The following is a 13,432-nucleotide window of genomic DNA, read 5'->3' on the forward strand; positions in this document are numbered from 1 at the left end:
GCCGCTCCCCGCCCCTCCCTCGGGCCCCGCCCCCCGGCGCCCGCGCGCCGCCCGCCCCGGCGCGGAAGCTCCCGTCGTGCCCCGCGGCCCGGAAGCGGAAGCGCGGCGGGTCCGGAGCCGGCGGCGGGCAGATGGCGGAGTGCGGGCCGCAGCCGCCCGGGGGTGGCGGCGGCGGCGGCGGCGGGGGGGGGGGGAGGAGCGGGGAGCGGGGCGGCGGGGGCGCCGAGCCGGCACGAGAAGAGCCTGGGGCTGCTGACCACCAAGTTCGTGTCGCTGCTGCAGGAGGCCAAGGACGGCGTGCTGGACCTCAAGCTGGTGCGGGCGGGGGGCAGCCGGGGCGGGGCGGGGGGGGTGTCGCGCTCAGGGGGATTCGCAGGTCTGCGGCTGCAGAGGGAAAGGCGTTTCTGCGCCGCCTGGCCTGTGTGCAGCGCCACCGGCACCCCCGGGGCCAGCCGGGCTCGCGGTGCTGTGAGGCGCCGCCCGGTATCGGCACCGCCCGGTGCCGTGCTGCTCTGCCTCCTGACAAGGCGCCGCTCCTTTCCTTGGGTAGAAAAGAGCTTTTGAACGTCAGCTTTGCTAAGCCCTTGCCAGCCGCACAGCTCTCTGCGTTCCTCTTCCCGTTCCCGTCTCTTTACCCCGCAAGAGCACTGCGTCCTGTGGCTGCCGGACTAGCGGCTCCCAGCCCTGCTTTGCCGCTGAGGACCAGTGGTTTCTGCAGCTGCCCTGAGCGGGATGGCTGGAATTTGATTTGTGATTAGTGGGGAAGTCGCTGATAAGAACAGGGACAAAGGGGCAGCGGCTTCTTCTCGTGGTCATAATGGCATTGAGAGCAGTGTTGGTAGCTCGAGGCGCTGGGGTAAAAGGGGTGTGAGGTGGTGAGCAGAGAGCTTGGTCAGGAAGCAATCTGGCGGGGAGGAAGGAGAGAAATGGGACTGAGAGGTTGGAGTTAAGTGTCCAACTTACTTTGCAGGCTGCAGATACCTTGGCTGTGCGACAGAAACGGCGGATCTACGATATCACGAATGTCCTGGAAGGCATTGGGTTGATTGAGAAGAAGTCGAAGAACAGCATCCAGTGGAAGTGAGTGACCGAGAAGGTCTAAATCGTTCACGGGTCCCTCCTAGGTCAAGGTCCAATTTTTTTGGGTACCTTTTTCCCATTCGGACGAGGCTGTTGTCCCAGTGACATTGGCTAAAACGGCCTGCTCGGAGCAAGGGGCCTGTACTTCCCCCAGCTGAAGTGTGTATGGCATGTCGCCTGTACACCTGTACAGAGCTGTTATTTTGGTTCAGACTAGGTATTTTCTGTGTCTCGGACTAGAGAAGATGCCTGTTGTGGTGCTGGAGGTGGGGGAGAGCCCTGGCAGGCTGTGGGATGTCGGAGGATGCACCAAATGGTGCTGAGCTGGAAGGTGGTAGGGGATGTGGGGCGGGTACAGATGAGGCTTTGTGGCCGTGGCATAGGATAGAGGTGGTGGGAAGGGAGGTGGCGGCCTCCCGGAGAGGCTGAGGCTGCTTTGGATGCTCCGTCCGATCCGGCTGATCCATGTCCCTCCTTTTCCCTCCGCACAGGGGGGTGGGTCCTGGCTGCAACACGCGTGAAATAGCTCACAAACTGATCGAGCTGAAGGCAGACATAGAGGACCTGGAGCAGCGGGAACAGGAGCTGGAGCAGCAGAAGATGTGGGTTCAGCAGAGCATCAAAAACGTTACAGAAGACGTGCAGAACAATCGATATCCTTTTGCCAGCCACTTATTCCCCCGGGCTGGAAGGCAGAGGCCTGAGGGCGGGGTTGGCGCTGCCCTGTGCAGGGGCGGTGGGCACCTCGTGCTGCTGGAGGACCTGCGCTGAAAGGGTCAAGAGGCAGTGCCCCCCTTTGGGAGCGGGGGGGCTCTGCCCAGCCTGGGAGCAGCTTCCTCTGCGGGGCACGCAGCGCTGGGGAGCAGCGGATGTGTTGTGCACCCATGGCTGTCACCTGGCTTTTTGAAGTTCCCTGGCACCGTAATGTTTGCAGTGAGAAAACTGCTGCTGTCTGAGCCACAGGCGCTGCTTCTCTTGAGTGCAGAGCTGCTCTTGCAGCTTGTCTGTCGTAGGTTGTCAGCTCTGGGGCTTACAGACCTCGCCTTCAGAACGCTGCAGCGTGTGGCACGGCCGGCCTTCTGGGAATGGCGTTGCTTGTGCGCAGGAAGGAAACGCCAGGTGCCCTTTGGGTTCTGTCCTCACAGGAAACGGCAGCCTTTCTCCTTAACCTTCAAAACGTTAGCGTATGTGACGCATGAAGATATCTGCAAGTGCTTCACAGGTGAGGAAATCGTGCTGCATCATAAAGATGTAGTGCTGCAGTCCTGTCAGTGCATGCCAGCTGCTTTCCTTTCTCTGAGGAAGAGGCAGCAGATCTTAATTTAGGTGCGAGCATGGGCTGCCCAGTAGCACCAATGTGGTGCGAGTTCTGATGCCATCCTTTGGCTTGGGAGCCCATGGGTTGTAGCTTTGTTGTCACATCAGACGTGAGGGGGCAGGAGGTTTCTTTGCACTCATGTTTAAAGGAATGTACGAGCCCTTCCTAAGGTAGTCTTTCTGCTGGGTGTCGCTTTGTGGGTTTCTGTATGTTACTTTACAAGCCTTTTTATTTTCAGGGCTTGGGGTAGACAGTACAAATCCTAGCAGTAAGAGAAGTTTACGATAGAAATCTGGGTGTGGGCAGGAAAAAAAAAACATAAGAAGAGTACCTCAGCTGCATCGTGCCTTCCACCAACAGGAAGGCAAAGAGCAGGACAGAAGGGAACGTGCTATGTGCTGTGACCTCGCCCCGTGGTACTGCCTTGCCAGGGTTGCAAGGTGCCTGTGTAAAAAGCCAAACGTTCTGTCTCTGTGGGGCAAAAGTGAAGAAAACCCCACCGGATTCTGTTTCTTCTCTGCTAGCAGTTGTAGGGCTGTCTGTAGGACCCAGAAAATCCCCCGTGGCCAGTGTGCAGTATGGCAGCCTGCAGAATACAAACTGTTCTCAGCTCTAGGGGCATGGAGTCGTAGCTGCTTTCTGCTTCGGTGAGCGCCGTCCCTCTGACCCTGCGCAGCCTGCGTCTGCTTGCTTGCCTCAGAGAGTACGAGACTGGAGCTGCTTGTCCTGCCCCCCCCAGCCGTGCATCGTCTCACCCTCGCCTGACTCTCTCCTCACCTCTTCCAAGCTGCCTCCTTGCCCTACGCCGCATCGGTTCTTTTGTTTTTCATCTTCGCCTTTGTTTCACTCCTGTTCACCAGACGTTATCCTGCTCGAGTTCCTGCTAATAACTCGCGTGTGCCACCCCTCGCTTTGCTCTTTCTTCTGGTTTAAGTTAGCGCTCCGTGGGGGCAGGGATTGTGTTTTCAGTTTGACAGTGCTCGGGGCCAGATAATTCGTGAGAGCCTGTAGGAGTTTACTGGAGACCAGCAGACAGATTATTGCTTGCTTCATTGAGTGTTTTGCATTTTGCTGCACCTGTTTTTCTAAACCAGTTTGCATCTGAAGTCAGACCTCCCCAAAAAGCGCAGAGAAGATGAGATCTTACTCAGAGCAGATCTGAAATCCTTTGGAACGGAGGCTCCATCTGTGTTTTTTCCATTGTTTTGTTCTGGTGTGTGCCCAGATTTGCTGTATGAATTTGCTTTACATCGGGCATCTGATTCCCCCTGCCAGCAAATGTCTGGGCCTTGGAGAGGTTCTTTGTCGGACCCCTTGTGCTCCTGAACAGTGGTAAAGGCTGAATTTTATCTCCCCTTTCTTATTTACGGCTATTAAACTCACTTTCTCCAAGTTAGTTAGGACTTGAGGATTTCCCTGCTTGGACTCTTGTTGAATAGGATTTGTTATCTGGATATTAAAAAACAAAAACTGAGGATACGCTAGTTCAGAGTGACTGGGAAACGAAGTTTTCCCATCTGTTGCTGTGATGTGTTTTGTGCTTGCAGAATCAAAAAGGAAATGGAAGCACGCTGTGCACCGACTGTTTTGTTTTGTGAAAATATTTGGGGCTTAGCTATCAAGAGAGATAGAAACACAGTGCCTGTATTGTGGAGGCCAACAGGTCTTAAACCTTGAGCTTGTATCTTTGAGCTTTGTTATGCCTTTTTAATGTCTTTTAACGATACGTATTTGAAATACAGATTTGTTAATGCAGAACACCAGTGAAGTGTGAACACAAACCACACAAAAGCTCGAACATTTGAAGTGAAAGCTTCTAACTGCTCAGTCTGAATATGTCTCTCGCTCCCAGCACTGGCAGTTCTCTCCTCACGTTTTTCTTGCTAAATGTAAACCCGGAATGGAAGCTGCTCGTCTGTGGTTGTGTTATTAGAGGCGCTGATCTCAAGGAGCTGCAGAACTTGGCGATATGATACTGATCATATGACAGCGAATGATACTGTGGGTCAGCCTGGCTCTTGGCATCGCTGTGCAGGGTCCGGTACAGCTAGCACCAGGCAACTTTTGCTGGTAGAGGCTAGGGAGTGTTGGTTTGGTATTGGTACTCGAGCAAAATGAGGCTGCTGTGCTGTTAGCGGCCTGGCTCCTGGCCCTAGCTCCGTGCTGTCTGCTGGCAGTGCAGCTCTTTGAATTGCTTGCTGTTGTGTTCACTATTCAAATCAGAAACCTTAGGACAACAGGATGAGGGGTCTTTCACTTAGGATTCAGACGTTCTTCAGAGTGAATTTAAGCCAGCCCCAGTGTTTCCTCAGAGGGAAAGAAAGTTTAGTCCCGTTAAGGATGCTGCTGGAACACTTGAACGTCTCTTTAGGGTGGCTTTGGGAGAAACTTCACAGGTCCTTTGTGCCCTTGGCAGTTGGCACATTTGTAGCTGTACGATGTGCATAGCAGCTTGGGTGGGTGTAAAGGCCGCAGGGCCTTTGGGAAGCGCAGGAGATAAGGGGCTTTGAGGAGGGGCTCTTTGTCAGCTGTGTGCTCCACCAGAACAGTTTGTGCCCCCTGGGTGCTGACTGTATGGTGTCTGTTTTCACAGGTGACACCCTCCTTGCAATTCGAGCCCCATCAGGCACGCGCTTGGAGGTTCCCATCCCTGAGGTGAGTGATAAATGCGGGGGAAGAGGGCATGTGTGTTGTGCGGGTGTGTTTTGGGGGGGGTGTTGCTGCATTTACCAGGCTGGGAATTGGTTGTCCTGGCTTTGATGGAGTTGGAGGAACTGGCAACCCGAGGAAGGCTCCAGATATTAAATATTCACCAGGAAGCTTTGTTTGGTGGTACGTGAGTTACTGCTGGAGCACCACGGGGAGGGGTAGTTCCGGGAGGGTCAGGAGAGAGCTGCTGAGAGGGGATCTGTGTGTGGAGCTGTCCTGAGCTGTCTGGACTGCGTGTCTTGCCGATGGGAAATTCCTGTTCTGTTTGAGAAGGGCTCTGAGTGTATATCTGTGTTTCGCTTCTGGCTTTTCTCAGGGCCCAAATGGGCAAAAGAAATACCAGATCCATCTGAAGAGCACAAGTGGTCCAATCGATGTTCTCTTAGTAAACAAGGACGCTTGGAGCTCTCCTCCTGTCGTACTACCCGTCCCTCCCCCTGAAGACCTCATTCAGTGCCAGGCAGTTGCACCCTCGAAACCACAGATACCGCCGCTTGCCCACTTCCAGGAGGCATCCGTTCCCAGCAGCACCCAGCCCTCTACGCCGACACCTTCCAGCACTCAGGATCACAGCCCTCCTGCGCAGAAAGCCCCGAGCACAGGTGAGAGGCAGGTTACAGCAGAAGTTTGTAAGAGGACCTTCTCGAGTCCCAGGTCCAGCGTTTAGTTTGAAAAGAAGGCTGTCAAAAACGCAAGGTGAGTTAGGTCGTGGCTTTGTCCAGCCAAATTTTGAAAGCCTCCATTGATGGAGATCCCTGTCTCCTTTGTGAGCTCTTCCAGGGCTGCAGCACCCACTCAGTGAATTGTTTATGGATATCCGGGTTTGTCTGAGCTGCAGCTTGTGCCTGTTGCACATATTATATCATTTGGCACCACGGAGAAGCTGTGCTCCATCATCTCTGTGACTGCTTATCAGGTGGCTGCAAGCTGCTATCAGATTGTCCTTAGACTTCTCTTTGCCTGCCTGCCTAAGCCCGGCTCCCTCCGCCCTTCCTTGTAGGACACGTCCTGGACACCTGCCTGTGTTGGTAGCCCTCAGCTGGATCATCTCCACTTCTTCTTGAAGTGGGAGATGGGCAAAGCTGGACACGGTGCTCCAAGCACAGCCTCAGCCCCAAGGAGGAGGGTAGCAACTTCCCTTCTCCTGGCTGTAGCTTAGTATGTGGCTTGTGGTGATGGCCGTGGCAGTGTGCTGCACCAACACTGCTCTCCAGCAGAGCTGCTGCAGGACCTGGGAAGTTTTGCTGGGTGAAATCAAGAAGCCTTCTTCCTCTGCAGCTCCCTGCACTTGATCAGCATTGCAAGTGAGGGTTTGGTCTGTGCCGTAGCTGCTCGTCTGGGGGCCGGTCGGAGATGACGTTCTTGTGTGTCTGTGACTTTCCAGAATGCACCGTCTCGGTGGCAGAGTCCAAGAGCAGCGGTGACCTTGACCCCCTCAGCAACGTGCCCGCGTCCGCCGGCCAGACGGCCGGGTTGGATACCCAGCCGCTGCAGTCCTCTGCCTCGCTGGACAGCAGCTCCGTCCTACCCAGCCCCTCTACCTCCTTTGAGCCGATCAAGCCCGATCCCACAGGAAGTGAGTATGCGACGTGCCCCCGTTTCACGCGTGGCTCCAAGAGAGGGCCGCATGGAGTGAGGGAAAAGCTGCTGACCCTAGGGAAATGAGCTGAACTCCGTTCTGCTTTCACTGTCAGCCAGACCCTGCAAGGGGTGAAGAGGTATTTTCCTGTGAGGGACAGCCAGCTGCCTGAGGGTGCTGGGGAACCTTGTGGGGAGCTGACAGTGTTATGTCTATACCATGCCACTTCCTGTGACACCAGTACTAGGAAATCCACAAGGGACGTTCACGTGACGTGTCTGTGCTGTTATGTGTTGGGTTATTCCCTTTTAGCCCCTTCCGTAGTGCTAGGTCCAAGTCGTGAGACTGTGAAGCTGTAGAAATTTCAGCTTTCGGTAACTGTACCTTTGTAACTTGTGGGATGTCTTCCTTTATTAGGAGAGCTCTTGAATCTGTTTTTCTCCTTTACCCAGAAATAGTTGGTCTATCTTTAGTGATCTTGTAGTCCTAGTGATCTTCCAGTATATATTTAGGGAGCTTCCTGATGTGCTTGGTGAGATGAAATGGACTCTAAACAAGGAATATTTTAGCTTTATGCCAGGAAAGAGCAGGCCAACCCACAGCCAGAAGAGCATTGCCTGGGTAAGACACTGTGCTGTAATGCCACAAAGCTTACCTTCACTGCAGGAACACTCAAGGTTCAAGTGTTACGTTTAGAAGAGGAGGTTTTGCTCAAATGTAGCTCATGTAGTTCTTTTCTCACACTTCTGCCAGCGTGTCTGAGAGAAGGGTGAACAGTCTGTCTTCCATCTTGGAGAAGTCTTGACTGTGGAATTAGGCCTTTGGTGTGCGTAGAGCTTACCCTAGCCCAAAGAGGCTGTGCTGACTGTCTAAAGGCATGCCCTTATCCTACACAAGGCAAATCGAGGTGTTGTACAGAAGCTGAAGCAGTGTGAAGTTTGCATACAGGCTATTACTCTAAAGCTGCTGACTGTGATAACACATCCACGTACTGGGGTTCCTACATATCTATTTAAAGTAGTTGAGCTTAAGTCTTTTGTTGCTGATCATTTCTGCAGATATATTTGATGCGGGGTGTGGGAGCAGAATGTCTGGTTGGTGTGGATGATCTGGGTGCATAAGGACTGAAAGCATGGTTGGACGGTAGGCGATTAAGTTGTAAAGCATTTCGGGCACTTCATGTAATGATGCAAACCGTTTGGTTTGTTGTATTTGCAGTGCTGGAGCTTCCCAAAGAGCTGTCAGAGATGTTTGATCCAACGAGAGGTATGTTCGGTATGTTCACTCCCTGATCACAGCCTTGTTCCGTGCCCATCCACCCACAGCCGTGGGACAGTTCGGTTTATTTACCCACTTTGGGATTATTTTGGGGATGTGGTTTTGTAAGGTGCTTGTGGTAGCTGGTGGCTGCTGGCCCTCTACCTGTAGAGGGCGCCCTTAAAATTACTGTTTTGTGTATGTATTTTTCTGTCTTCACGTTGCCAGCAACCTTTGTTAAGAGTTTGCCCTACAGTGTGTAGAGGAGGGCTTTCCAGGCACCATGCCAGTGCTGATTTGTGCTCTGTCTTCCCATGCTCCTTCTCCAACTTGTCTGCACCATCTAGAGCTACCGGATAAATCCCTGTTAGTCCTGTTATTTATTAGAGCCTACCTGGAGCTAATCCAAGCACATAATCTAGGGAAATAGTCTTCTTTCTGTGACATATCCCTCAGTGCTTTTGGTAGTCTTTTTGGAGCAGTAAGGGAGGGGATGGTGTTACTTGAGTCAGGAGTTCTGCCTCTGTCCAAGGAGAGTGGGTATCACTGCCTCATGGTGGAACAGACTTTGGGCTAAGTAAGGGCAGGAGAGGTGCAAGAATTTGGTCTAACATAAGCCTAAACTGGGAAAGTTTTTTTGTTTTTTTTTTTTTTTAATTTGCACATTTAGACCCCTGTCTTTCCCTTTGCTGGCAAAATACTTCCTAGCCCTGCAGCCATGCGGAGCTGAGTGCACGCAAGCACTTTGTGGTGGTGACAGGATATGTCACAACTGTTCTCTGGAGTCCCTAGTTCTCTGCTCTAGCGGATGCTTTGTGAAAGTGCAGCTTTTGCTTTAAAAACCACACAGTCCCAAATGCCATACACGTGCAACCGTCTGATCTGTGTGCTAGGAGCCCTGAGCCAGGCTCCACGGTCGGCCTGGGGGGCACCTTCCCTCCGCGCTCAGCCCCGCGTTTGAAGCACCCACTGCTGTAGACAGGGGGTGAGGTCTTGGTAATGACTGAACACATCTGAAGAGTAAAACTGACACTGTGCAGCGTGAAACATAAACTGCTGCAGGGCCTAAGCCCATACAGAAGGTACAGCTTAACCCAAACTAACTCTACTGTGAGACTACATGAACACTATTAAAAACGAGAGGTTTGCTGTCTACGTTAATGTGCGTTGTTTTACGGGGTATTCTTTACAGTTTGGAGCGGAAAAGGGCAGGTCTAGGAGTGAAGGAAAGTGCAACATGGCATAGTCAGATTTTCACCATGATGCGCTGTTGAATTGCCAATGAAAGCGCTGCTCTGCGGAATGGAATTGGCAAGTGGTGAAGCTCAGCACTGGAAAAAATCACTTAAAAGCTCAGAGAAATGAGCTTTGCAGCGTACTTTGCGGCCTCTTTCAAGCCAGTGTGATCATAGTAACGGTGCTCTGTCTCTGGCTGCTGCTTTCAGGCTATGCAGTTTAAGCTGCAAAAGCCTGCAATTTCTTCCTTAGTGTTTTGTATTGGAATTACTTTCTCTGTGTGGTTTTCTGTCTCTTTTAAGTGGATGTTTAATAACTGCTTTATACTTGTATCCTGAAAAAAAATGAAGTTCAACACACACATGCACATCCTGCTACATTATCAGCCCTGAAAAGATCTGAGAATATAGGTTCTGTATTTAATTGCTGTTTTTGAAGCTGGTATCATTCCTGTCTAGTCACTTCCAATTGAAATACTCTCATCTCACCACACTGAATTAGGCAGGTGTGTTCCTGTCCTCTAGGAAACAGCCTGCTATGGGTAAGCATCTCGAAGATGGGTTCATCTGAGTTTCTTTGGTGAAAGCTCATTTCAAGCGTGGGTAGTATCTCATCAGCCTAGCTAGATTGAGTTAGATCTTCACTATTTAACTTGGCAAAGTGGGAAAGGGATTCAGAAAGTTGTTTTCAAACACTTTAAGAAAAGAGATTGACTTGCACGTGCTTTGTCTGGCTGCTCGTCTGTCTACCCTTCAAGTGTCTCGTGAACCTACCAGCCAAGATTAACAACACTGGAGGAAGGAATGACATTTCGGAGATAATTACTGCCCACACAAAACTATAAAAAACTTAGAGGGGAGAGCAGTTAATGACCCATTAGGGAAGGATATGCAGAGCTCAGATGTTATTCTGTTTGGCAGTGGGCAGCCAGCCAATCTACCAGTGCATATTGCTGGATTAGCCACAGCACAGCTGTGGAGCAAAGGGAGCAAATTAGGGGAAACAAAGGGGACAAATCTGGAGGAAACTGGAGAGATTGATTAGTTCTGCTGCTGCTCCTGGAACAGCTCATTTGTTTTTCAGTTTTTCCCCGCTCTAGTAAAGTCAGCGCATAATTGATGACCGTGAATGTGTCAGGCTTTACCAGCTCACTTTGAGATGCATGTTGGAGTTTCCTTTGGAAGAGTTCAGGGACACCAGCTAGCATGCCAATGCGGGGACAGGGCATAGCCCATCACATGAAAGCGACTGGCTTATGGCTGAGCTAAGCAGGCAGAAACCTCCCACAGAATGTTTTGATGCTGCTTGGATTGTCTTGACGTGTACCTTTCCCTTTGCCCATGCAGGAGGCCTATGCTTTCTCCTCTTACTACCTGCACGTGCTCTGCCTTATGCACACACTTTGCATTAGCAAAAAAAAGGGGGTAACAAGGGTGAGGACCAAAAGAGGCTGGGAAGGGTGGGAAACTACCCAGGCACAGACCAGGAAGGCAGCGTGTGTTGCTTACTGTGCTCGTCTCTTCTCTAGAATGTATGAACTCTGAGCTACTGGAAGAGCTGATGTCATCCGAAGGTGAGTCTCTGAGTTTTCCCCTCACGGTGTGGCCTTTCTGGGGGAGAAGACTAGTTTTGTGTGACTTTGTACAGCTGGCAGCCTTGTGAATGCAGGCTTGCCCTCATTTTTCTGGGCTCTGGGCACAGACTCTGTTCTCACTGTCCTGCCAGTCCCCGGGTGATGTGTAAGGACCAGAAGAGCCCGTCTCTTTAGCATCGCAAGGCTGATTTGAAGCAACCTCACAGATCTCAATATGGGGTGGACTCCCTGGGCCATGGGGCAGCCTCGTGGCTTGGTGTCCGATGGCAACTGTGGGCTAGGTGTGGGTGTGCTGGGCTTTGTAACCAACTGTGGGCTTCTCTTTCCCAGTGTTTGCTCCCTTGCTCCGCCTCTCCCCTCCTCCTGGAGATCACGACTACATCTATAACCTGGATGAGAGTGAAGGCGTCTGTGACCTCTTTGATGTGCCTGTCCTTAACCTCTGACTTCTCAGTGTGGCTGTGAGCCTCGCAAAGACAGACCATTTTGTAACTTTGGAAAGTGTCTATTTTTGGATTCCTTTTGTGCTAGAGCTCGACGAGTGAGTGATTCAGAGATGCTCTCGTATGGACTCAGAACCAAGAGATGTGGACTTGCAGGCCGGGAGCCTCCTTGTAGCTTCTTTCTCTTCCTGTGTTGCACATGCAAGGTCTTTGACTTAACTCGCCTCGCTGCGCCTCTCTCTTCACCGGATCCTGGGCCTCACTTCAAAGGGTCTGTGATTTGAGTGCTCCCAGCTCACCTGTAGAGTTTTGCCCATGTGCCTCTCCGAGCTTCCTCAAATCTGCATGCCTTGGTTTTCCTGCACTCCTAGAGGCACTTTGCACCTCCTAGGTACCAGCTGCTACACGGAGCCCTAATATTGTGTGGTCAGTTCACAAGTCCGGATGTAATTAGCTAGATTTTCAGTGTGAGTGGTTCAGGTTGGGGTGGTTATATTTTGAATGACAACGAGGAAAAAAAATACGGCACCAAAGTGTCCATTTCTTCCAGTGACTCCAGACCAAGCTAGTATGTTTTACAAGAAAAAGCACTTTTTTTTTTTTTCAGCTGTTCCTCTTAGTAGGACCCAGGAGTTGAGCTGAGAGTTTCCCTGCTTTTGCATCAGTAGGAATGCTGGTTCTCCTGCGGTGTTAGCTCACCAGTCTGTTGATGCACAAGCCCAGGGGGTCCAGCTCCTTGTACAGCAGCTGTGCTGTTTCTGCAGGGCTGAAGAAGGTGTGCCAGTATTAATATTGTTATTGTTTTTTTCTTAAGAGATGCTTGAAAGGATAAGACTGCTCCAGCTGGTGCCTTTAAGGTACTCCAACTACATCAGACCCTGCTCATATTAGCATATAACTGTTCTCCAACCATTGCACTTGAGCCTTCAACTGTCTAAAAGGCAACCAAGCAGTAACAACAATTCAGTAGTACTCTGCCATGACAAGATACATAAGTGTCATCAAAATAATGTTTTGTTCCCCCCCCTCCCCGCCTTTTTTCCCCTCTTAGCATCTGTTCAGGATCAGGCTTTCTGTATATTTGAATTTGCTCCTCTAGTGTCCGTATCCATGCTCCCAATTCCTGATCCTGTGGCAGGTTGCTGCCCAGTGTGTTGCTTTCTCTGCATCATTTGTTCCATGAGATTCTCTTAATTGTTTTGTTAACGGAAGGTCTGCTGTTGAGGTTTTTTTTTCTGATCAATCTTTGACCCTGTGCATTTTTTTTTTATTGGAGTAAAAATCCTTCATGGGTTTGTGTTATATTTTGCAAGCCCCCGATGTTTTTTGGTCAGATCCTGTATTTGATAGTCGTCAGTTTTGCACATCTTCCTGCCAACGCAGCGGTAGCAGCTGTCATGCCTTTCCTGCTCAGCCAACTGCCGAAGAGAAGGCCGGGCCAGGAAGCATGGCTGGGCATTGCAGAGATAGCTTGCAGCCATCTGCACGACCAGTCAATATTTGACTTCTGCTTAGCTGCTCACCGTGTGTGAACCACAAAAAAACCTGGAGCACGAGCAATAAGGGATGTAAATGGGATGTCTTCAATCCTTGGAGCCTGCAGAGGTGAGAAGAGCGTGTGCTTGGGACCTCTCTTTCCCGAGGCGGCTCCTTGTGCCATTATGTTCTTTGTGGGACTCCTCCAGAAGCTGTTCACTTCTGCAGCGTGGGAAGCTCATGGTGTGAAGCACCAGCATCCTCTAGGAGAAACGTGAAGAATTCAGTAGGAGCAGACAACATTGGACACTTTCTAGTTTCTAGATGGCAGTGGGCAGCTACTACTGGTGGGACGGAGACCGGGTGGGTGGTGAACTTTGCGTCCGCATGCAGCAGTTCCTCAGCCTTCCCTCCTTTGCATGGAAGCTACCCAAAAACTGTTGGTCCTGCTCGCGCGTTAGCTTGGCGCCGCGGCTTGTGCGTAGCTAGAGCTCTCGTCAGCGCGCTGCCCGACCTTCGCTCTCCCTCCAAGTGTTAATGTTTGCCGTCGGTTAGACGATGTTTGGGAAAAAAAAAAAAAAAAAAAGAGATGTAGAGAAGATTTACAGTAACAGATTGAACTTTGATTCATATATAAAGATTATTTTTATACTTTTTTTTTTCTGAAAGGAAAGAAAATTTGCCTGTAATATTTGTACAGTTGTTCTCTGAGTGAATAAACCAGCCCTTTCCAGAGCCTC

The 13,432-nt window shown here is 51.1% G+C and overlaps 1 protein-coding gene across 1 annotated transcript; it reads left to right on the top strand.

Annotated features, from left to right (window-relative positions):
- Nucleotides 1–131: 131 nt before the first annotated feature.
- On the top strand, nucleotides 132–13,428 carry E2F4 (E2F transcription factor 4; the record flags this gene model as incomplete). The annotated part of the gene is given in 11 exon segments (XM_080552588.1): nucleotides 132–182; nucleotides 184–315; nucleotides 971–1,080; nucleotides 1,572–1,733; nucleotides 2,259–2,302; nucleotides 4,992–5,053; nucleotides 5,424–5,709; nucleotides 6,492–6,683; nucleotides 7,905–7,952; nucleotides 10,708–10,752; nucleotides 11,104–13,428. Coding segments are annotated over 11 exon segments (1,248 nt in total). The 3' UTR covers nucleotides 11,220–13,428.
- Nucleotides 13,429–13,432: the final 4 nt, after the last annotated feature.

The sequence above is a fragment of the Anser brachyrhynchus genome (genome assembly GCF_964034855.1).
Source record: "Anser brachyrhynchus genome assembly, chromosome: 12".
Classification (NCBI taxonomy): Eukaryota; Metazoa; Chordata; class Aves; order Anseriformes; family Anatidae; genus Anser; species Anser brachyrhynchus.